Source organism: Eschrichtius robustus, chromosome 3, assembly GCF_028021215.1.
Source record: "Eschrichtius robustus isolate mEscRob2 chromosome 3, mEscRob2.pri, whole genome shotgun sequence".
Classification (NCBI taxonomy): Eukaryota; Metazoa; Chordata; class Mammalia; order Artiodactyla; family Eschrichtiidae; genus Eschrichtius; species Eschrichtius robustus.
In genome coordinates this window covers 35,627,803-35,653,115 of record NC_090826.1, presented here as the reverse complement: position 1 = coordinate 35,653,115, position 25,313 = coordinate 35,627,803, and the positions used below count along the sequence as shown (strand labels likewise).

General features: G+C 46.8%; 1 protein-coding gene across 1 annotated transcript in view; it reads right to left on the bottom strand.

Moving 5' to 3' along the window:
* Positions 1-25,313, bottom strand: part of CFAP57 (cilia and flagella associated protein 57) — a 74,225-nt gene that overhangs the window by 21,727 nt on the left and 27,185 nt on the right. Inside the window, exons 9-17 of the mRNA XM_068537922.1 lie at positions 19,407-19,619; positions 17,939-18,112; positions 15,273-15,434; positions 11,563-11,718; positions 9,990-10,083; positions 9,168-9,358; positions 5,405-5,578; positions 4,213-4,371; positions 1,023-1,166 (exon numbers count right to left, since the gene is read on the bottom strand). Coding sequence (XP_068394023.1) covers positions 1,023-1,166; positions 4,213-4,371; positions 5,405-5,578; positions 9,168-9,358; positions 9,990-10,083; positions 11,563-11,718; positions 15,273-15,434; positions 17,939-18,112; positions 19,407-19,619 — 1,467 coding nt within the window. The remainder of the gene's footprint in view (positions 1-1,022; positions 1,167-4,212; positions 4,372-5,404; positions 5,579-9,167; positions 9,359-9,989; positions 10,084-11,562; positions 11,719-15,272; positions 15,435-17,938; positions 18,113-19,406; positions 19,620-25,313) is intronic.

The window sequence follows — 25,313 nt, the reverse complement described above, 5'->3', positions numbered from 1 at the left end:
AGGCTTGTACTGGAGTGATGGCAGCAGAGGGCAAGGAGGGCTGGATCTGAGATATCGTCTGGAAATGGATCCGATAGGCATCGGTGACTTGGATATAGGAGTTAAGAGAAGGGAAGAACCGAGACGGCTTCCTTGCTTCTACGTTAAGCACCTGGCTGGATTGTGGTGCCACTGACTGAGAAATGGGGAAACTGGACGAGGGGGAGGTCAGGACCACCCTCGTTTAGATTGTCAGCTGCTCACTGCCCAGTGTGGGGAGGCTGACAGGTAAACACGTCATAAGGAAATGCCCTGTGTACTGGGCAGAGGGGCCGAAGGGGAACACTTGTACCCCACTGGGCTCCCAGAAGCCCTCGTCCCTTGCTTCTGATCTCCCTCCTCTCTGCCTTCATCCTGTTTGCTTCCCAGAGCACACTCTTAATTTTGCCACTCTCCTGCTCAAGAGCCTTTGATGGCTTCCTACTCCTTATCAGATGAAGTCCAAACACCATGGCCTTGCATAGGGCCCCCACCAACATGTTTAGTCTGAGAAAAAAGTGTTGAATCCGGAGGGGTGTACTTTCTGGTGGACAGGCTGGTGGCTGAGTACACATCGCCCCCTGGTGGCTGAAGGCCCAGCAACCGTGGTCCAAATAGGTCCAAAGCCCACCCCAAGGCCCCGGGGGAAGCCAAATCCCAAAGCACTTTGCTTTTGCACCACCGAACCCCCGTTGGGCCTTCCCCGCGGCTTCTTCTGCGGAGTGGATGCTGCCCACAACTTGGGAGCAGGGAGGGGCTGTGAGGAGAGCTTCCTTTCTTTTTTCTTTTCTTTTCTTTAAAAAAAAATTTTTTTTTGCTGCGCTGAACGGCATACGGGATCTCAGTTCCCTGACCAAGGATCAAACCCACGCCCCTTGCAGTGGAAGCATGGGAGTCTTAACCACTGGACCGCCAGGGAAGTCCCAGGAGAGCTTTCTTTCATTCCCTCCTGGCCAGCCAGGAATGGTTGGGAAGGAGGCCAGGGGGTCCAGATGGCGTCTCACCTCTTGAATCTGTTCCTTCATCACCTTGAGCTCATTCTCTCGAGGTTCTATTTGCTTCTTCAGCTCCTTTATTTTGTAGTCAAGCACAAACTTGAATTTCTCTAGTTCTTGATTTTTCTTTTTCAGATCATAGATTCGCTTCTCCTGTGCGTGAGAGGAGAGAGAAGTTGAGAGAGCTACCAGGAGGCCCTGGTACGGAATCCTTTTAGGCAAAGTGCACAAATCCTGTGACCGCCTGATTGAGGAGGTCACAGACTGCTCCCCTTGCTGGGGACACAAAGGCCGGATCCCCCACCAGGGGGAACGATTGACTTCTTGGCTTCTGTGCCAGGACTTCATTCATTCCCTCACCCATTCAGACATAGGTTTTGGTCAACTGTGTTTTCCAAAGCTCACTTGGGCAGCATCTCCTGTCCTACATGCTCTTCTACAACAGAAGAGCATGCTTCTTATGCTTCTCCATCAGGAGGTGGTGTCTAATTCCCTCCCCTTGCATCTGGCTGGACTTATGGTTTGCTTGTATCCAACGAATGAAACTCAAGTGATGCTGCATTAGCTTCCCAGGCTAGCTTGGAAAAGGCCGAGCAGATTCCACCTGGTTCTCTTGGAACACGTGCTCTGGGAGGCCATCTGCTATGTGAAAAGTCCTCCTACACTGAGACCTCCAGGCTGGAGAGCATGTTAGGTGCTCTGTCAACAGTCCCAGCTAAGCTCAGCCTCCCAGCCATGCTGGTCAAGGGGCTGGACATGGGGATGAAGAAGCCACCTTGGATGCTGGTCTTCCAGCCCCCTGCTGCGGGAGTCGCCCAACTGAGGCCCCACTAGGACCCAGACATCGGGGACAAAGACAAGCCAACCCGTTGTACCCTGTCCAGATTCCAGACCCACAAAATCTGCAAGCATAATAAAACAGTTGTTTTTCACCACTACGTTTTGGGGTAATTTGTTGCAAGGCAATTGTAGTTGGAATGTAGGTCTATCCATTACCACACATTTACTGCACAAAGATCTTTTTCCAAGGTCAGAGATTCCAAATAGAAATACGCCACAGTCCCTACCCTTACAGAGAAACACACTAGCTGGGAAAGCAGATGTGTCAACAAATGTAAAGCTACACTGTGACAGGTATTGTGGAAGAGGGAGGCACATGGAAGGCGTGGTGTGTATTGGGGGTGCTGAGAACAACTTGTGTGAGTCAGGGTGGTGGTTCATGGGGACAGTGAGAGGTGAGTCTGGAGGGGAGGAGGGGAGAGAGGCAAGCGTCTTCCATGTTGGGTTAAAGAGTTGAGAATTTATCCAGGAGGCGAGGAGTTGGTAAGCTATAGCGCTTGGGCCAAATCTCACCTGCTGCCTGTTCTCATAAAGTTTTTTTTTTTATACTTTAAAAACAAAAATTTATTTATTTATTTATTTATTTTCACTGCGTTGGGTCTTTGTTGCTGCACGCAGGCTGTTCTCTAGTTGCAGCGAGCAGGGGTTACTCTTCGTTGTGGTGGGCGGGCTTCTCATTGCGGTGGCTTCTCTTGTTGCGGAGCACGGGCTCTAGGTGCGCGGGCTTCAGTAGTTGTGGCATGCGGGCTCAGCAGTTGTGGCTCACGGGCTTAGTTGCTCCACGGCATGTGGGATCTTCCCGGCCCAGGCCTTGAACCCGTGTCCCCTGCATTGGCAGGCAGATTCTTAACCACTGCGCCACTAGGGAAGCCCATGTTTTCCTAAAGTTTTATTGGAACGTAGCCAAGCCCATTCATCGATGTCTTGTCTATGGCTGATTTTATGCTACTGCGGCAGAACTGAGCAACTGTGGCAGAGACCACACTGCTTGCAAAGATGAAAATATTTACTACCTTGCCCTTTATAGAAAAAAATTTTTTGCTGCCCCTTGCCACAGGCAGTTGGGACATGTGAAAGAATTTTAAGTGGAAGAGTGACAATAATTACAGAGTGTGGTGGCAGGGAGCCCGGATGGGAAGTGGGAAGGAAGGCCGTTAGACCCGTTAGGAGGCTGGTGCAATTTTCTAGAGGTCTTAACCTCGTTCTTGTCAAAAACCCTCTTTGAGTTGGGGGGAGTGGTAAATTGGGAGATTGGGGTTGACATATACACACTACTATATATAAAATAGATAACTAATAAGGACCTACTGTATAGCACAGGGAACTCCACTCAATACTCTGTAGTGACCTATATGGGAAAAGAATCTAAAAAAGAGTGGATATGTGTATATGTATAACTGATTCACTTTGCTGTACACCTGAAACTAACACAACTTTGTAAATCAACTATACTCCAATAAAAATTAAATTAAAAAAAAAAACCCTTTGAGAATCTGCGGAGGGCTTTGGTTCCTCCCTAAAAAATGCCCAGATACAAACGCAAATGCTCACTTGCAGAAATGATATGTGTGCACTGTCTCATTTCATCCTTATCAGAGCCCCTGAGGGCCGCATCCACAGGTGGGGAAACAAGGCTTGGATTAGTTGCCTGAGGTCCTGTGGCCGATTGCAGAGGCTGCCCTGGAACCTAGCTCACTAGGCTGAAACCTGCGTTCTCAACCACCCAGGAGTTGTGTCCAACTAAGGCAGCAATGGCAGAGGGCTGGAGAGGAGGGCACGGAGCCTGGATTTGCTCAGGAGGAGGATATGAAATTTTGGATGTGGAGGTGGTGTGCCTCACAAAATGTGATGTGTTTGTTTTAGTGTTTTGTGAGAAAGCCATGCAGAAAAATGATACCACTTTCTGGGGTATCCAGTGGTTACAGGGCCAACCACGGGGGAGTTCCTCTCTGACCAGGGGGGCCACATGCACGATGGGGTGGGTGAGCTGCCCCCAGTCCATGGGATGGTCACCCTGGGATGCCTGGCGCCGTGGCGAGCAGGGGCCTGGCAGTCAGCACTCAGGTTGTTACCCCAAGTCTGTCATCTATAAACTGTACGACCCGGGGCAACATACTCCTCGGAACCAGTTTCCTGAGCTATACAACTGGGTTGCTCATGGTCCCTGGGGTTGTTGGGGGAATTGAATACGTGTTTACAGCAGTTAGCCCAGTGCCAAGCACACAGTAGGCACTTCACCGCCCCATCAAGTTCAATAAATGGGTTCCAGGAAGGCAGGGACCCTGTCTCTTGAGCTTTGTCCTCATTGCCTGGGTCCATCTAGGCTGGAGTTGAGGTGGGACACAGTATGCGCCTTTACCTTATCTTGAATCGTCTCGTCTCTTTCCTGGATCTCCCGCTTGAGACCCAGGATGTCCTTCTCCAGGGACTTGATGACTCCTTGCAGCTTCACCTGCTCTCCCTTCAGAATCTCAATGTCGTTGGTTCGCTCTTCAATCTCTTTCTGCAGGCTGCTGAACTAGAGGAAAAAACAGCAACAACAGAGACCACCAGAGCCTGTGAACTCATCTCTATTCCTCCTGACTGCCTGTAGATTTTAAGAGCTCTGCATCAGAATTTGGGACAGTCAGGAATTTCCCAGGCCAAATGGGACAATTCTGTCCGACAAGATCCAGTCCCATCCCCTTATGTGAAGAAGGGCTGTCTGCCTTAAGAGGCTCCAGAGAGACCAGTTCCCCCAGCAGATCCAGACTTTTCCATGACCACATTGACCTGGAAAGGCTGGGATCCATGCCCCATCAAGGTTGCAGAGATTGGGCCCTAACTGATGAGCCATCTTAGTCATGTCCAAGAAGGGAAGATGTGATTGCCCCCTGGATTGACTAGCAGTGTGATTTCTAATAGGAAAGAACATGAGCTTGCTTTGAACTTGGCTTCTCTAAGGCTAAACGTTTCGGGGCAACTGGCAATTCTATAAGGATCTATGAATTGAATGCCTCCTCACTCAGCCATCAGTGACTACAAACATCTCCCCTGCCTTATAACCTAAGCATCCTATACTCCCAATCTTTCTCCCACCCACAGAGTCTGAAAAGGAGCACGCCTGAATCCCTGCACTGAGAGCCTGAGGACACCTCCAGGCGAAGACTTTATCAATCTCACCTCCAAAGACCTCATTTCCACTTTAAATGTTTAGCTCTGAAAACTCTAAATCCCACTTGCCAATAAATGAAAGCCCAGGGTGTCCACCAGTGTCACGGTGAACCTCACTGTCCCTGTAAACAGGAAAGAGGAGGGGGAGCCCCGATGGTTACCCCATCAGAGGATGTGGTAAGGATCTGTCTGCCTGTCTGGGCAGGGGGAACCCTCACACCGGCCAGTGCTGCTTTCCGAACCCGCTTGCTGGAGATGAGGACATTCAGGTGGGATCTTGCCAGGTCATCCCGGGGCAGAGCCGCCATCAGCCGGCTCCTTGTCCGTCTGCCCACCCCATGCTTTCTCTGTAGTGAGGCCCTGATCTGCCCCCAGGCCTGTCGGGAACAGCCCGGTACCTTCTTCCTCATGATGCCCGTTTCTCCTTTGAGCCGCAGGTTTGATTCCTTTTCATCCCGAAGCTTCTTCTCATACTTGGTTTTGATATCTTGGATCTCACGGTCTTCATCTTCTTCAATCTGCTTCTTGGTCTCTTCAAACTCACGCAGCTGGTGCCTGACATCTTCCTGCGCCTGGCTCGGAGAGAGGGAAAGTGTGTGCCCAGGGGAGAGGGGACACGTGGCACCCTTGTGCTCAGAGGGCCTGGGACGAGGTGAACATACGAGGCCTATCATGGGGATGGGAGACCGAGTGTTAGTACAGAAGTGGAAACCAAGTCCATGGGTCCCTTGACCCTTCCATTTTCTTTCTGTCCTTCTGTTTGTCCCCCTTTCCCTACCAGATCAGGCCTTGGGCTCTATCACTTCAACCACTGTCCCACCAACACCCCCCGACCCTGTTCCACTTCTGGTCTTCTTCACACTGACACCAGCCCCCTTCTATCCTTCCTTCACTAAACTAGTGACGCTTGTAACTTTATATTTATTTGTGGAATTACTTGATTGTCTCTCCCATTCGATGTAAGTTCCTCGAGGGTAAAACCCCAGTCTATCACGCCCACCAGGAGTTCCCAGTGTACAGCGCACACTGACACACAGTAGGTACTCAATAAATATCTGAATGAATGAGTGAATCTTTAATTCCACCCTCTCCCTCCTTAATCCAACCAATCCCGTCCTTTTCACCTCTTGAATCCATCCACTTGATGCCTCTGCCACTGCCCAGGCCCCTGTCCTCTCTTGCCTGGACTGTTGTCAGCCTCCTAGCCAGCCTCCTGCCTCTGGTCATGCTTCCCTCCAGTCGGATCTCATTCTCTAGTCGAGGGGAGCTTTCTAAACCACACGCCTGGTCATGCCACCCCCTACTTGGAAGCCTTCTCTGGCTCACCCTTGTCCTCACGGTAGAGTCCAGACTCTTGAAACGGGTCCACAGGCTCTCAGGAGGCAGTTCCGGTGCATCTCCCTGGCCTCAGCCATCACTCCCACCCCAAGCTCTCGCCAGTGTGAACTAACTTCAGTTCCCCCAGTGTGCATGGCGCTCAGCTGCTGAGCCTTGATACCCGCTGTCCCTCTGACTCCAGCGTCTTCCCGTGGCTCTCTCCTATTCTTCCTCTGGCTCTTGGTTCAGCTATCATTTCCCGTGTGAACACTGTACGTCCCCCATCACTTTACATTATATTGTAAATGCCTGTTTGACACGGAGGCTCCTTGACGGCAGGGCCACATCTCCACCCACCGCAGTGAACACCCAGCACAGTATCTGGTACGTGTCGGTGCTGAATGAGGAAAAGCCTAGAGCCCAGATGCTGGGAAAACGAGCTCTGCCTGGTGGAGTTTGGGGAGGGACTGGGGCAGGGCTCCTCCTTGCTCACTGCTGCCCAGGGGTGGACATTTAGATCACGGTAGAGTCAATGGCTTTCTTCTCACACTGACCCTGGTATTCTCCCAGGCTGCACGTACCATCCCTGGACTGAGTGTTTTGGAGGTTGAGTGAGACAAGGTGGTTTTAAAACTGGGCTCAATGGCCTCCTGAGAAAGGCTTCTCTTTGCCCATCACGTCACCATACCCTTGCTGGACAGAAGCCTGGCCAGGTTGGCTCCGACTGCAGCCTAGAGGGGCCCGCAAGCCCCTGCTCTTGGTCTGGGAGATGTTGCTAAAAAGTAGAAGCAGCCCAGCCCGTAGTAAGATGGCACTTGGGAGGAATCTCCCTAGGAAGGTTCTGAGTTGAAATCTTACTGACTCAAAAGAAGAAAAGCCTTGTCATCACTGTGAGAGGTCCTGGGAGGAAGGCTGGCCTCTCTCCCCTCTGGGAGGATCGATCCATTCACCCTAAAAGCAGAGCCCAGCAAACCATGATGTTGCTGTGTAAGCCACATGGGCGAAAGGGGCCCGGGGGCCCTGAGAACGCAGAGGAGGGATGCTTAGCCCTGTGGGAGGGGAGGGTTAGGGAAGAATTGTCAAGGAGTTGGCTCTTGTCCTGAGCCCCTGAGGGGGGCAAACGAGTGCCTAGATGAAGAGGCGTCATCCTGAGCAGGGGCTCAGAGGTTGTGCAGGAAACTCCCAGAGGCTCCACCTCACTGGACAGGGGCAGCTGGAAATGGGGCTGGGGAGGTGGGTAGGGCAGCGAAGGAACATTCCTCACGCCGTGGAACTGGAAGCAGGCCGGGCTCAGGTGGGGGTGGAATCTCTTAGCTCCCCCTCTGCTATCAGAGCTCAGCCTCTGCCAGGTCTGCGGGGCCTCCACCCTCTACTCCTCACCACCTATATATCCCCCACTGCCTGGTCACCCTCCCTGTTCACTGAAGACTTCTGGATGCCGACTCACCGTCTTCCCTGCCACCACCAGGGTGGTTACAGAGGACCTTAGAACGTCTCCTGGCGCTTTGACCCTTATCTTCCTGCACCCACTCTCAGGTCCACCCCCTGGAATGGTGCCACCTCTGAAGTCCTAAAATACAGGCCCTGCTCTTTGAGCACAGGTGACTTCTCCGTTGGATCCCAGGTATGCCATCCCAGCTCTCCACCTCATCACGTCCCCTCGCCTGGTCTTGATTCCTCCACTGACTCTTGGTGCCTTACTGATCCTCTCTGGCCTGGACCCCGTGGCAGGTCACCAGCCAACCTTTATTTTCACCACTCAGAGAAGCCCCAGCTCTGGCTCAGGGCTGCTCCATGCCTTCCTGTCTCACACACCTATTTGCTGAGCCCTGCTGTGGAAAAGCGCACAGCCTGGTGGGTGAACACCGCCAGAATTCGCCTCTCAGACCTCAGCTGGGCCTTCAGCTACAGACCTGCCCGTCCTCTTCTTGCTCACTCCCTTCCTCATTCCCTTCAAAAATCACTCCATACTTTCGTGACTCTGCTGCCCTCTCACTGTCAGCAACAACGTCTGCCAGAATTTCGTGCCAAAAAGGACACCATCTGGCCTCTCTCATTTTTCCCTTCATCTTGGGAAACGAGATATTTTGGCAACCCAGCTGCTTGAATATTCTATGACTTTGCTCTGCCTGCATGTTCTTAACCTCCTGCATTTCCCAGTCTCCTGGTTCATTCCAGCTTCCATGCCTCCTGGATCTCGGTAGCTCCTGCCAGCCTTTCCAGACCTTGCAGGCCAGGGTGGGTGCTCTGTGTCTGCATTCCCCACTGTCCCGTCTACACCTTGATGAATATCAGCCTGTGTGACCACCTTTCTCACCCACTGAGAACCTGGCCCCGTGTTTCACTTCGCTTCACCACCCAGCACTCAGGCTGGTAAACCAATAAGACACAGCCTGTGTTTGTTGAGTCAGTGCAGGAATGATTTCACTGGCTTACAATGTCTTGCAAGACATAAGAAGTTACGAAGGGGTTTCAGGCAACCACCTTTCCCATGGTTCAGGTCCCTGTTCCTCTCCAGTTCTATAGGCTTCTTCTAGAAAGCTCTCCCCAGTGCTTAAGGCTCGAAGGTACAGTTAGGAGAGAACAATAGTTATGAACTTAGTCTATCCAAGGAACTTTAGTTTCAAAAGCTGAGCACCTCCCAGCTCAGGGAGTCCCTTGGCCGCCAGGGAAACAAATATATAAACAGTACAAAACAAGGCCAAACGAAACACACTCGGAAAGGAAGGTGGGGAAGGAAATGGAGGTCAAGCGAGGCTTCCCACAGCTCTCTGGGCTGTTCCCAGGCCAGGTCTGCAGGATGGCACCGTGACAGGCAGGCACAGCTCGGCTTCCTGTGAGTACCTCTTCCAGGAGGGTGGTTTTCTCCTGCAGTTTGGCCTCGTAAAACTCAGTCAGCTCCTCCAGGGCCTGGCTCTTGGTCTCTTCGTTATCCCGAAGCTGTTTCTCATACTCTTCCTGCATCCTCTGGGACTTGAGCTGCAACTCCTGGTACTTCTCATATTCTAGAAGCAACTTTTGGTTGTTGCAACATTCTGGAGAGAAGCAAGGAAGGTTATTTCAGGAGGGACAGTAGCATCAGCCTCAGGGACACCCAGGGGAGCCTTGGGTGTTTTTCCAGCCTTGGGCCCCCTTCCAGCACCAGCTAGAGCTTCTGCCTCCACAGGTGAGATACAAATGCACACCTGTCTTCCTCACGGGCCCCCCACGCCATTGTCTTGTCTGGCAGCCCGATTTCCTCCCTTCACCGACTAGGCAGAAAGGTTTCCAGGAAAGTGCAGAGGGGTATTTGGGGGGTTCAGGGCCAAGAAGAATGCCCTGAGTGTGCAAAACGGGTACTAGCACCCCCATTTTATGGAAGAGTAAACCGAGGCTTGGTGAGCTTAGGTGATTCCCTAGAGCACCCAGCAAGTCCAGGTGAATCTGGGACCCAAGGCAGCCTATCAGGCTCCAAACCCACACTTTTCCTATCTCCTACTGGCATGCAGTAGGTGTTTAATTTGTGTTTAATCAATGAGTAAATACACAGGAGCAAAAACCACGGTGAGTTCCAGGGGATAAATGTAGGCTGTTTATAGGCTGGGGCTTCTGCTGAATCTGGAGGACTCTCAGACTTTGCTCCCAGTCAACTGCCCTCTGCCCAGTGGCCTCCACTGATGGCCTCACCCAAGTCCTGCAGTTCCCGGCTCTGTTTTTCCAGGAGGTCGTCCATGCGTTCACGATGGAGTGCATCCTGCTTTTCTTTTTCTGTTCTTAAAACCTAAGACACAGAGTAAAATGTTCTCATTTCTACACATCTGCTGAAAGCACCACCATGAGAAGCACCAATTGTACAAGTGAGAGCCTCCTTCATTCACAAACATTTCCCAAGCCCTCTGCACCGAGCACTGTTCTACAAGCAACATGCAAGCTATCATTTTATTTGCATTATATTCTGCTCTGAAAGTTCTATACTATCTCTATTTAGATCCTTCTACGCAATGAATCTTGTCAATGATGAGTTCAGTTTTGGACATGCACCAAATGGATTTTTGGGTGGAAAAGGTAAGGATTGATTTGAATTCTCTGTTGTCAGCACATTGCTCTCAAGGAATTCCTTGGCTATGTTAATGTATCAGCTTCTAAGAAAGTGTTTTCTTTAATGGAGCAGGAAAGCTCCTTGCAGGAAAGGGAGGTATCTAACTTTGTGCTCAGATTACAGAAGGCACCAATGTTTGTTGATTAAGTGAATGAAATAATAAAATTAACTGCCAGGGTGTTTTTAGACCCATGGAGATAACATGAAAGAACAAATATCACTTGAGCAAAAAACTGGCTGTTCTGGTGAAGGGCCAGGCAGATTTGTACAGAACAGAGAAATCATTCTGGGAGAGTCCTGGACCATCTTTAACTACAGGAAGGCCATTTAGACTATTTTTTAAAAATTAATAATTAATTAATTTATTTTTTGGCTGTGTTGTGTCTTCGTTGCCGCGTGCGGGCTTTCTCTAGTTGCGACGAGTGGGGGCTACTCTTTGCGGTGCGTGGGCTTCTCATTGTGGTGGCTTCTCTTTGTTGCAGAGCACGGGCTCTAGGCACACAGGCTTCAGTAGCTGTGGCATGCGGGCTCCGTAGCTGTGGCTCGCGGGCTCTAGAGCGCAGGCTCAGTAGTTGTGGTGCACGGGCTTAGTTGCTCCGAGGCATGTGGGATCTTCCCGGACCAGGGCTCAAACCCGTGTCCCCTGCATTGGCAGGCGGATTCTCAACCACTGCACCACCAAGGAAGCCAATTTAGACTAATTTTATTTAACCTACTGACAATTCTGAGGTCAATATTCTGCTAGCTCGTCTCTTTCCATACTTCGTTTTTCTTGTTACTTTTCATTTTGCTTTTAAATAAGTTTCTCTTGACCACAAAGGTAATATATTCTCATGGTGGAGAATTTGGAAATTATAGAAAAGCATAAAGAACCAAATTTAAACTATCCACAATCCCAACTTCCAGAGATAATCACACTGTTAGCTATTTTCTTAAAAATTGTTCTATGTGTATTTATTTTACATCATTAATAGCATTCACTATAGAGAGTTCTATATTCTGCTTTTTTTCCCCACTTAGCACTTTGTTGTAAGCATTTCGGATGTTATTAACTATGCTTTAAAATCGCACATTATCATACATCTTATTGTTTGAGCGTGTGCCAGTTGTCTTGAGTGAGCAGGAAATTTCTTGTTATCCGCCGTTGCTGGTTCAACAGACCTGGTTTTTCGTTTTCAAGGACTCCATTTCCTGGAGGAACCTGTCTGTTAGCTCCTTAACCTTCTCAGAATAGTTCATATCCTTTAGTCGGAGTTGATACTCATTCTCCATTTTTAATTCTTCCACACGAGTCTTCAGCTCCAACATAACCTGAACCTTTGGGAGAAGGACACAGAATCAACAACAATCACAGTGCGGGTGAATCAGACTATTTAAACCCGTGGCCTTGAGCTCTCTGAGACCTACAGCTCTGCTCAGCCTCCAACGCATGTGTCAACTTTCTGCACAAGACACACAGACCAGACACTAGGAGAAATATGAGCTTCTTCCTCTACCCTCAAAACGCGTAATCAGTGAGCTCCACTGTGCAACAGGCAGTATGCTAATAATTCACCTCTCCTTCAACTATGCTTAGATGTCACCTCAGTGAGGTCTACACAGACCACATGATTTAATCCTGCTTCCTTCCCCTTCCCATTCCTGGCACCTCTGACTCCCCCCACCCCCTTACTCTGTTCTACTTTTTTATTGTTCCCTTAAATCTTGGCACTTTTAAATGTTACTTATTATTTTATGGTCTTTTGTTTTCAGCCCCCAGTAGAATTTAATCTCCAAGAAGGCTGAGATCTTTGTTGGTTTTGTATGCTGATGTACCCCAAGTACCTGGAGCGGTGCCGAACACAGAGTAGGCACTCGAAAAATATTTGTTGAATCATGATTCCTGCCCCCATGGAACTTACAGTCTACTGAGACAGCCAAGGAGACATAACATTACCAATGTGATAAGTGCCCAAAGCCAGGGAGTGTGCACGCAGGCTAGGGTAGAGAAGGACTGAAGGCGGATGCATTGGTTGGGGGGTTCTGCATAGTTCAGGTGCGGGATGGTAAGGGCCTGACCAGAGATGGGGAGCAGAGAAGAAGAGAAAGATTCCAGAGAAAGATTCCAGAGAAAGAGATTTTAGGGAACGTGGTGCCTGATGGGTTGTGGGGTGAAGTGAGAGGACTATGGATGGAGACCGTCTCCCCGGCCCAGACCATTCCCTGAGGGTTGCATTGGCCTGTCTTGCTTCACTGCTTTATCCTGGGAGCCCAGCACAGGACCGGCACTAAACAAATATGTATCGGATGAATACATGGCCCTGGGGGCCCGCCGCGGATGAGTGGGACACATTTTGGTGGGAATGACCTGGTTCTGACAGGTTGCATTGGAGGCACCTGCTCGTTGCCCTTCTCCATCCTTCTCCACATTGCTGCTACAGAGCAGTCTCTTCAGACACAAATCTACTGAGTCATCCCCTAACTTAGATCATCAGTGGGGCCTTAAGAACCATTTCCAAAGTCTGAAACATGGTGTCAAAGGCCCCTCACTATCTCTGTTTCACCTGCAACGCTTCTCTCCGGCACCCCCTCTACTCTCCAGCCCCACCAGCTGGCAGCAGCCTCCCCAGAGCATCCCCCCTCGTCCGTTTGCACCCACTCATTCCTCGGGGTGGAAGGCCCTTTCCAACTTGTTCTGGAGGCTCCATTCAAGGCTCACTTCCTCTGGCACCAGCTGGCCTGGGTCAGGGTCCCTTCCCCGTGTTCCCACAGCACAGTTCCTTCATAACACTCATTACACACTTGGTTCCCTTTTAAAATTTTACCTATACCTCTTCCCATGATATAAGCTCCAGGACCATCTATGTCTTTCATTCCTGTAATCGCAGACCTAGCACAGTGTCTGGTACATAGCACATCTCTCTGCAAATACTAGTTAGGTGCATGAATAAATGAATGACTGAATGAGTGGGTAAATCACGATAGCTACATAGAATGTCATAGAATGTAAAGAAAAAGAGAGAGCTGGGAATTCTGGGCAATGTGGCTTTTTTTTTTTAAAATTAATTATTTATTTATTTATGGCTGTGTTGGGTCTTTGTTTCTGTGCGAGGGCTTTCTCCAGCCGTGGAGAGCTGGGGCCACTCTTCATCGCGATGCGTGGGCCTCTCACCACCGCGGCCCCTCCCGCCGCGGAGCACAAGCTCCAGACGCGCAGGCTCAGCAATTGTGGCTCACGGGCCCAGCCGCTCCGTGGCATGTGGGCTCCTCCCAGACCAGGGCTTGAACCCGTGTCCCCTGCATTGGCAGGCAGACCCTCATCCACTGCGCCACCAGGGAAGCCCCCGGCAAAGTGGCTTTTAAGGCCAGTTGAAGGAAGAGCCAGGAAGGGAGGTGGGGAGGAACAGTCAGAGAGGCACACAGGCAATGATGTGGTGTGGTCTCCGGGAGGCCGAGAGAGAAGGGAATTTCAAGAAGTGAGCGGAACATACACTAGTCACTTCCAGCTTGGCAGCCGTGCTGTCAGGCCTAGCTGGGGGCTGGGAGCTGAGGTCAGGAGTCAGCCCAGACACCTCAGGCTTTTGGTGCAGCCTGGTGTCTCCTACTTGGTGTCTTCCCCTCCCCTCGGGGAAGAAGAGAGAAAACAGAGAAGAAGGAAGAGGAGGAGACACATTTGCCTGCCTGCAGGAGGTCAGACTCCTAGCTCTCACAGGCTCTCCCTCAGCCTTTCCTCCCACTTCCCTTTCCTGCAGAAAGTTCCAGGGAGCTCTAGGAGGGCTCTCCAGCAATCGCCAGGGGTCTATCATCCTGCTCTGGGGCCACTGTGGCATTGTGGTCCCGTTGGTTTCGCTTGTCTCTGTCTCTCACTTGACTGTGAGTTTCCTGATCACAGGGCCCATCCTGTCTTCTCCCACATGCATCCACAGTGACCAGCACACAGTAGGTACTCAGTGAATGCGCTTTAAACTCTGGATGAACGGCAGTGAGCTCGCAGCTGTGCACCCTCTGCAAGCCCCGTGAGGTTACCACCCATTCGGTTTCTCCCTCGGGGAGCGCAGCACTCAGAGCGCTCAAAACACATCTTAACGGACTGTTAGCTGCATCAACAGGAGGGAAGGCGCTCTGAGGTCATGATTAGGAGAGTGGGCTCCAGATGAAATCTGGATCGGAACTCTGGGCCTACTCCTAATTAGCTCAGTGACTTTGGACACGTCACCCAACCTCTCCAAAAACATTTTTTGAAACATGGGGAAAACAACAGTATCTTCTCTATAGAGATATTGGGAGATTTAAATGAGAAAATACTTATAAAGTAATTAGCACAGTGTCTGCTTCGTGGCTAACCTAAAAAAAAGTTGGTGATTGGTTATTATTACTGTTATTGTTTTATTATTGAGAGGAGTGGGTTTCAGGACTGTTTTATAAATGTCTTTGTTTTTTTTTTTAAAGAAGGTTCCAGATACCAGCAGTTATTAAGTTTCACAGATACAACTGGAATATACAAGGTTGTCACTTTAATTTTGTAAATATTTATCGGAAATATTTATGTAAATATTTATTTACGCCTAGCACGAGCTGGAAACTGTTGGTCATACAAGCGAATTATATGTCGTGGTTCCTGCCCTCAAAGAGCAGGAGAGGAAAGATAGGTCACAGGCTAGAAGTAGAGCTCAGTGTAAGTCAAGACGATCACGTGGCAGAACGACAGGTGGGGTCGGGAGGACACAGAATGCAGTGGCTGTGGCGTGGGCGGGCGTGTACAGGGAGCTGTGGGGGTCTGTGCTGGGCACAGGGGAAGCCGGGCTAGAGAAGGGCTCTGTGCCGGTCCCAGGACTTTGGATGCAGCCTGGTACGGAATTTTCATGTCCCTCTTCACTAGATCCAATTCTTACCTTCTCTTCCATGTCCGTCTTGGTAACCAGCACCTCTTCAGCAAAGCCCACCTCCCTCTCTCGCTTGATTCCCCGACCATCCTTATCAAAGACCTTCCAGGTGAACAGGCAGCCATCCTCGGCGACGCTCAGCAGGAACTGGTCATCAAAGGTGAGCGACATCTGAGGTGAAAGAGCGCGGACAGGAGGCTTTCGCAGGCCGTGGAGAGCAGGACTGAGCCAGCTGTTGTGCGAGCCCTCCCTCCATGCCTGGGTACAGCCTCCTGGGGAGGAAGACTCTATCTTAGAAAAGAAGTGAGACAAGAACCCTCACGGGCTTCTAGGAACGAATAAAAGAATAAGACTATGTATATGTTCTCTGTGGATTTGGAATCTTTAGAGTCAATTATTATGTACACTATATAAGAACTCTCAAAACTCAGCAGTAAAAAAACCCAATAATCCAACTAGAAAGTGGGCAAAAGACACAGAGACATTTCACTGGAGAAGTTATACAAATGGCAAGTAAGCACATGAAAAGATGTTCAACATGATTAGCCATTAGGGAAATGTGAATTAAGACTATGATGAGATGTCACTATACACCTATTAGAACAGCTAAAATAAAAAATAGTGATGATACCAAATGCTGGCAAAGATGCAGAGAAACTGGATCTCTCATGCATTGCTGGTAGGAATGGAAAACAGCTTGGTAGTTTCTTAAAAAACTAAATAAACGCACTTGTAATATATGATCCAGCAATAGTATTCCTGGGCATTTACCCCAGAGAAATGAAAACATGTCAACATAAAAGCCAGTACATAATTGTTCATAGCAGTTTTATTTGTAATAACCCAAAACTGGGAAAAAAAAATCAAATATCCCACAGGAGGTAGATGGTTAAACAAATCATGGTACATCCTTACCATGGAATTCTACTCAGCAAAACTGGAATAAAGTATTGATACATGAAATAACTTGCATGGAGCTCAAGGGTATTATGCTGAGTGAAAAAAGCTCCTCTCAAACGGTCACATACTGTATGATTATTTATATAAAATTCTCAAGATGTCAAAATTATAGAAATGGAAAGCAAATTAGTGGTTGCTGAGGACGAGGCATGGTGTTGGGTGACTATGAAGGGTGGCATGAGGGAGCTGCTGTGGTGCAGGAATAGTTCTGTGTCTTGCGTGCAGTGGTGGTTACACACATTTATGCATCTATGTGAAAAAATGATACAGAACCCCACACATAATGTACCAGTGTCAGTTTTCTGGTTTGACATTGTACAGTAGTTACATTAGATGTAACTATTGGGGGAAACTGGGTGAAGGGCACACAGAACCTTGATGCTATCTTTCAGATTTCCTACGAATCTATAATTACTTCAAAATAAAAAGTGAAAAGTAAAGAATCAACTATGGAAACTGTCCTCTCACAATCACCAATATGTGTCAAGAACCTTAAAAATGGCAATGCTCTTTCCCTCAGGATTCGCTCTCTGCCTAGGCATTTAGCCTTAGAAAATAATCAGAGATGCTCAGAGAAATCCATAGGCTAGGATATTCATGAGTTCATGATAATTTAAATGCCCAGTTGTAAGAGAAGAGTTAAATAAGTTATGTTCCATCATTGTGACAGGATATTTGAATAGCTACTAAAATCATGCTTTTGGAGAATATTTAATCATACAAAAAATGCTTACAAGAGCATAAATTTAAAAAAAGCAGCCTACAAGAGCATACATACAGTATGGTCTTAATTTATTTAAAGCATATGCACAAAAAAATAGAAGAAAATGCATCACTATATTAATGATAATGCTATTATGAAGATTTTTATTCCTAAAATAAACATGTATTGCTTTTATAATCATAAAAGTAAACATCTTATCCACAAAACTTAGTAGCTCTGAAGCAAAAGGGGGGAATTTGTGAGAGTAATTTACTTTGGACCCAAGACTCAGGCTCAGTACAGGAATGTTCCAGTTTATAATGAAAAAGCCTTTCCTAGTAAAGATGGTGTCTGCAGGCAAGCCAGTATAGAGTTTGGGACATAATTAAAAACCTCAGGTGTTGGTATTGTTCAGTTGGGGATAAGAGAGGCGAGGAGGGAGAGAGAACACATTTTCCCAGTTCCTGTTCTTCAGGAGCCCATGTATACATAGACGCTGCTTTTTTACAAGGGGGAACGGAAGGACAATTTACAAATTCGTGCTCATGCTATGACCCCCAGGGACGGGCGGGGGCTCATCTCCTGGGCCAGGACTCCTTTTAGTCCAGAGCGACTCTGTGGAGGACGAGGAGAGCTGTGAGCCTTCAGTAGCCAACACTCAGCAGCTGGGACATGAGGGCACTGGCCTGTAGAGGACAGCTGTGGTCGGGGGGCCTATAACATCTCTCGAATGGCCCATAATTATGCGAAATATTATGATGAACAATCTTGCACCTCAATCTTTAGGTGCATCTCTGATTACCTCCTAGAACAAATTCCTGGGAGTAGTTTAAACAAAGAGTATTAAGAGCCAATAAATGTTTATTGAACATTTGGCTGGATGAATAAATAAAGGGAGAGAAAAGATGCTGGGAGATTGAAGGGATGAAGGTGGTATGCGGAGGGCAGGACCAGGTGGATCTATTGAGAGCTGGATCTGGGACTGGGCCCTAGGGGAGGCGGTTGCCCTCACCTTGGTGATAGGACCGCAATGGGCCTGGTACTCGTTGAATTCTTTCTGAAGAGGCAGCGGGTACTTCATCGCACGAATGGTTCCCACCGAGGTGCCCACAAACATCATGCGCCCGGAATGGGAGATGACGATAGCTGTGTAGGTGACGTCAAATGCTGACATCTCTCGAAGAACCTGGAACACAGCCAGCTCTGCTCAGGGTGAGGGGCTGAGCCGTGTACCCACTGTCCCCATGTCATTCTCTTCCTTGCTTCTAATAGCAACATTAGGGCAAGTTCTGGATTTAAAAATGTGTTTTTTCCATTTCTTTTAGCATCTGGCATACCATCCAGCACATAAGGGGCACAAACTAAATATTTCTTGGCTGCTTGACCAATGAGTAAGCAGCTCTAGGAGTTAGGAATAATACTAAAAAAGGGAAACCTTCATAAAGCATGTGCCAAGCAGTGTTCTATGGCTTTTACAGGTTGTAACTCATCCAATCCTCACAAAAACCCTTTAAAGATGGTGAAACAGTCACAGAGATACTAGGTAAGTTGCCTCAACTCAACCACCTCCTAGGTGGCAGTCAGGCTCCCAAGACTATGCTCTTGACTGCTATTCTAACCATGTATCTCAAACTAAGAATGGGATGTGGATCCTAAGTTTATTTAGCAAACATTTATTAATGTCCATTATATAAACAAAAACTATTCTATCAGGGAATTCATTCATTCCTTTGCTCTTTCATTCACTCATCAACCCACCCACCCATCTAGCCACCAAACATTTACTGAATGTTTGCTGTGGGCCATGCATTGTGCTAGCTAGTAGGGATACCAAGACGTGTGAACCATGGCCCTGCCCTAAAGGAGCTTTGTTCTGGTGCGGCACTGTGGAAGCCACCACAGAGTCAGGACCAAGCTACTTGGGGGCACACTGGAGAGACACCCTACTCTCAGCTGGGCTTGTGGAGAAGGACACAGCCACATTTGCAGGAAGTGTCTTTGCTGAGCTCTTCTCTCCTCCCTCAACTATTTGGAGCCAACATGCTAATTCTAAAATTTCAGAGTAGTTTGGGGATTTCCAAACAAATATGGTAGCAAGCTTAGGTGATAGCAATAACTAGAGTTCTGTTTTTACCCCACGAGTGCATGTGCAGATCAAGGGTTAGAGCACAGTTTAGAGATGCTGCTGACCTCCATCCCTGGAGGGTAGGAGAGAAGTTACAGACAGCAAGCAAAGTAGAAATGGAAAAGGGCCCCACAATTTAACCCAGTCAGTTGGACGCTGGACAGGAAATTCCAGGAGTAACAATTACTGAGCTGATCCTATAGGAATGAGGAGCCAGGTGTTATCCCATGAAGAAGGGACGTTGTTCTCACAGGCCCCCTTTCCATCCCTTTCTGCTGTAAACACAGGAGGCTTCTGTGTTTCTTCTTCTGCAGATCAGGGCAGCAGCCCAGAGGAGGGACAGGGGCAGACTTACTGAAGAATCTGCTATCTCCTTGAGAGTCTGGTCTGATCCAACAGCAAAGATGATTTTGCCATCAGGGGAGATGGTAACACAGTTGTAGCTGCAGGACTTGAGCACACATTCTGTCTCTCTCTTTCCTGTGGACAGATTCCATTCATATACAGCACCATCTGTGCCACAAGAAATCAGTTTGCTGTCATCCGTATTCCACGCAACTGAACGAATCTATGGGGGATGAAGACATACCCAGTTAGGAGTGTACACACACACACACACACACACACACACACACACACATGCCTCTCATGGAAAGGAGGATAACTTCTTACGTGTTCCACTAGACTGAGGCAGAATGTCCTTTCCTGGTACATGCCCTTCAGTAAACACCAATCATAGCTTTGTGGGAAAGTTAACATTCTATTTTCTCAGATGCTTGCAAAATACTGAAGATGAAACATTCCCATTTCCATTTCACTTTATGAGTGTAAAGACGGAATCATAATAGCTCCTCTAATGCTACAATCAATCATTGCTATGTTTTACAAAAACTTTTTATTTTGAAATAATTATCTATTCACAGGGAGTTGCACAAATCGCACAGAGAGAGGGTTCTTCCAGATGGCAGAGTAAGTACCTCAGCTGACCTACCCCCCACACAATAAGGTAACTGTTAAAAACGATAAAAACAGTTATTTAAAGTCTTTGGAAATTGTCCTAAGGGCATGCAGCAAATGTAGAAACATTCGTTCAGGAAAATCTACTCAATCTCAGTAGGAACAAAGACTGTGCAGGAGAAAAAAAAGATTTCTCAGAATTAGTTCAGCCAAGTTACTAAACAAAACAACCAAATAAAAACATTCTAGCCTTTTCCCCTTTTCGTATTTGTAACTCCTTTCTCCAATAGAGAGAGACTGGCTCCCATGAACTCCAATACGTTAATGGATTCTCTCAATCTCCTTATAAGTAACAAACCTGCTGACCCACTGGTTACCTCTTTGGTTGTTCCCATGACTACAGTCCTGTCAGCCACATCTCAGTCCTAGCTCTACCATGTCTCAGTCCTAGCTCTACCTAGCCATGTCTCAGTCCCAGCTCTACCTCTTAAATTGCATTTTCTAATTGTTTTCCACTATCATGTAAAAATGCACTTAAATATAGTTATCTTATTTCCAAGAATATTCTTAAATTCACTAATTTTAATAGTTTATCTGCAAATTCTCTGAATTTTCAACATACCCGATTATGTCTGTGGTGATAGTTTTATTTCATCTTGTCCAACCTTCATGCCTTTTATTTTGCTATGGCCTGAATGTCTGTGTCTCTCGCTACCTCCTCACCCCAAAATTCATATGTTGAAATCCTGACCCCCAAAGATGATGGTATTAGGAGCTGGGGCCTTTGGGAGGTGATTAGGTCCTGAGTGCTTCCCTCATGAGCCCTTATAAAAGAGGCTCCAGAGAGCTAGCTCACCCATTCCACCATGTGAGGATACAAGAACTCTGCAACCAGGAAGAGGGCCCTCTCCTGACCATGCTGGCACCTTGATCTTGGACTTCCCACACTCCAAACTGTGAGGAAAATTTTCTGTTGTTTATAAGCTAACCAGTCTGTGCTATTTTGTTATGGCAGCCCCATGGACTAATGCATATTTCATTTCCTTGCCTTATTGCACTGGATAGGACTCAGTACAAGGCTAACAGAAGGCATCATGTTTTGTCCTCTATCTCAGAGGGAATGCTTTCATAATTTCATAATCAAGAGTGTTGTTTGTTGTAGGTTTTCTGTGTCTTTTTTTTTCTCCAGGCTGCACCTCTATTTTTTTTTAATATTTATTTATTTATTTGGTTGCACTGGGTCTTAGTTGTGGCAGGTGGGCTCCTTAGTTGCAGCATGTGGGCTCTTTGGTTGTAACAGGCAGGCTCCTTAGTTGTGGCCTGCAGGCTCCTTAGTTGTGGCATGTGAACTCTTAGTTGTGGCATGCATGTGGGATCTAGTTCCCTGACAAGGGATCAAACCCAGGCCCCCTGCATTGGGAGCACAGAGTATTACCCACTGCGCCACAAGGGAAGTCCCTGTAAATGTCTTATATAAGATTTTTAGGGACTTCCCTGGTGGTCCAGTGGTTGAGAATCTGCCTTTCAATGCAGGGGACACGGCTCGAGCCCTGGTCAGGGAACTAATATCCCACATGCCGCAGGGCAAAAAGCCTGCGCTCTCTAGAGCCCGCGTGCCACAACTAGGGAGCCTGTGCGCTGCTACTGAGCCCGTGAACTCTGGAGCCCATGCGCCACAACTAGAGAGAAGCCCACACGCTGCAACAAAGAGCCCGCATGCTGCAACGAAGATCCAGCGTGCCACAGCTAAAGACCTGGTGCAGCCAAATAAATAAATAAAATATTTTTTAAAAGTACCTAAAATTTTTTTATAATAAAATAAGTTCCCCATTATTTTTAGTTTGTTTTTTAAAATCATGAATGCATGTTAATGGTATAGATTTTTATTATATCTGGATTTATAGAGATAAGCATATGCTTTTTCATCCTTACTATGTTAATGTGGTATTCACTAATTGATTTCAAAATCTAAAATAACCTTGCATTCCTGGAATAAATCAACATGGTCATGCTGTATTATCCTTTTAATATATTGCTTGATTGGTTTGATAATAATTTATGTAGGACTTTTAATGTTCATACAAAAGACTGGCTTATCATTTTCCTTTCTTGTGATGTCTTTGACAGGTATCACAATTATGCTGACCTCCTAGAACAATTTTGGAAGTATTTGCTTTTTTTTTTTTTTTTTTAATTCTCTAGAAGAGTTTTTTCAAGATTAGTGTCATGTTTTCCTTAAAATTTGATATACTTCTCCAGTGATAGTTTTCTTTGTCAGAAGGTTTTAAATTACAGATTCAATTTTTCTAGGAATTTTTCAGTTCGTCTATGTATTCACATTTATTTGCATAAAGTTGTTCATAATATCCTCTTATGATCTTTTTTAATGTCTATAAGACCTGTAGTGATATCCCCTTTTCATTCTTCACATTGGTTACTTATATCTTCTCTCTATCTTTTTTTCCCCTTAATCAGTTATGCTAAAGATTGGTTCATTTTGTGTTTTCAAAAAATCAAGTTTTGTCATGTACCACAATGTTCATTGCAGCTCTATTTACAATAGTCAGGACATGGAAGCAACCTAAGTGTCCATTGACAGATGAATGGATAAAGAAGATGTGGCACATATATACAGTGGAATATTACTCAGCTGTAAAAAGAAACAAAATTGAGTTATTTGTAGTGAGGTAGATGGACCTAGAGTCTGTCATACAGAGTGAAGTAAGTCAGAAAAAGAAAAACAAATACCGTATGCTAACACATATATATGGAATCTAAAAAAAAAAAAAAAAAAAAGGTTCTGAAGAACGTAGGGGCAGGACAGGAATAAAGACACAGACATAGAGAATGGACTTGAGGACATGGGGAGGGGGAAGGGTAAGCTGGGAAGAAGTGAGAGTGGCATGGACATATATATACTACCAAATGTAAAATAGATAGCTAGTGGGAAGCAGCCACATAGCACAGGGAGATCAGCTCAGTGCTCTGTGACCACCTAGAGGGGTGGGATAGGGAGGGTGAGAGGGGAGATGCAAGAGGGAGGGGATATGGGGATGTATGTATATGTATAGCTGATTCACTTTGTTATACAGCAGAAGCTAACACACCATTGTAAAGCAATTATACTCCAATAAAGATGTAAAAAAAATAAACATTTAAAGAAAGATCAAGTTTTGGCTTTGATGACCTTCTATTGTGTGAATGTTCTCTGTTTCATTAACTCCTGCTCTTATCCTGATGATGTCATTTCTTTTGTTTTCTTTGAATTAATTTGCTGTTCTATTTCTAATTTATTGAGCTGGATGGTTATGTCACTGATTTTCATCTTTTTCACTTTTCCAATACATGTATTTAATGTTATAAATTTCCCTGTATGCATGGCTGTAGCTGCATGCTCCATCTATATTTTCTTTTGTTTTTGTTTTTTCTTGCAGTATTACACATATATCCCTGGTTGGAGACAAGTGTTATAAATTCTTGTAAAGTGATGAAACATGGCTGCTCTCCGGGGTTGGTGAGGTAGGGCCTCCTATGGGGGTGTGCATGGTCCTGGAAAGAGCATCACATTCACCTGGTGTGCTTTCCTCTGCATCTCCGCAGTCACACTGCTGGAGCTGAGGAAGCGCAGCAACTCCCAGTACTGCTTGTGCTTAACAGCACTTTTGCTTATGACCTGTTAATTGCTAAACTCAGTGGTCACTTTTTAGTATTCACATCCCACTCTCTGACATTTAATACCACTGACTACTTTATCCTTTTGGAAACCAGTTCCCTGGCTTCTTTGATACAATTCCTCAATTCCAGGTTCTCTTTGTATCTTCATTTGCAGTCTATCTCTTCTTTACCAGTCCCTTAAATGTTGGTCACTCATCTCCTGCCCAAGATCTCAGATTCTGCATGAGCCCTTGGTGATCTAATCTATGCCTCTGACGTCTACTGACTACCACCTAATCCCCTGAATTGGAATTCTTTTTAGCCTTGACTTCTTTCTGACCTCTGCACTCATATATCACACTCCTGGACACATCAAACATAACATGTCCAAAATGGAGCTTAATATCTTTTTTCTCTCTGTCCCTACTACTAAAGCCATGGTTTAGTTCCTAGCTCCTCTTTCACCCTCATTTCCTAGCTGATCTCCTTCACTTCAACTTCCCTCCCCTCTAATCCATCCTCAACACTGTTTGGAGAATTATCTTTCTGATACCATTACTTCCTTTCTTAAATCCTTCCAATTGTTTCTCATCACCTACAGACTAATGTTCAATTCCTTGGCATGGCATACACACTCCGTGGTGCAGCAAACTTCTCCAGCTCCACCTTCTATCACTCCTTAAACGTGCCCTATAAACCACAAACCACCATCCTATTCTATACTCCCATTCCTTCATCTACAACACATCCTGCTGCTTAGAATGCTTTTCTTTTCCCATTGCTTGTTCTCTCCAAATTCATCTGCTGACTTCTTACCCTTTCAATCTTTAGTCTCTCCCTTTTCTGCATGCTCCATATCTACTTTATCTTCAGGAACTACTGGTTTTACTTTCTAAATATCTTTTGAATCCATCCACTTCTTCCTATTGGTACCACCTCCATCCTGGTCTAAAATACTAATCATTTATCATGTAGATAACAATCTCCTTACCATTTCCACCCTCGTCCTTTTCAATACAATCTTTACTCTGCAGCCAAAGTAATCTTTTAAAATGCAAATATGGTCATATCATTTCTTGTCCTAAAAGTCTTCAATGATTTCATGGAATAGGAAGGATAAAGTATAAAATCCTTAAAAGGCCTACAAGGTTCCATGAACTTGGGTCGCTGCTAACCTCACCAATCTCAGTTTCATTCCTGATACCTATGCTTCAGCCTCACAGATGGTTCCTCCTATACCCTTAGAAATCTCCCATCTCAGGGTCTTTATTTATTTATTTATTTTGGCTGCTTTGAGTCTTTGTTGCTGCACATTGGCTTTTCTCTGGTTGCAGTGAGAGGAGGCTACTCTTGGCTGCGGTGCGTGGGCTTCTCATTGTGGTGGCTTCTCTTGTTGCGGAGCACGGGCTCCGCACGCAGGCTCAGTTGTTGTGGTGTGCAGGCTTCAGTAGTTGTGGCACACGGGCTCAGTAGTTGTGGCTCATGGGCTCAGTAGCTGTGGCACATGGGCTTAGTTGCTCTGCAGCATGTGGGATCGTCCTGGACCAGGGCTTGAACCCGTGTCCCCTGCATTGGCAGGCGGATTCTTAACCACTGTGCCATCAGGGAAGCCCAGGGTCTTTGGATCTCTATCTGCAATGATTTTCCCCAC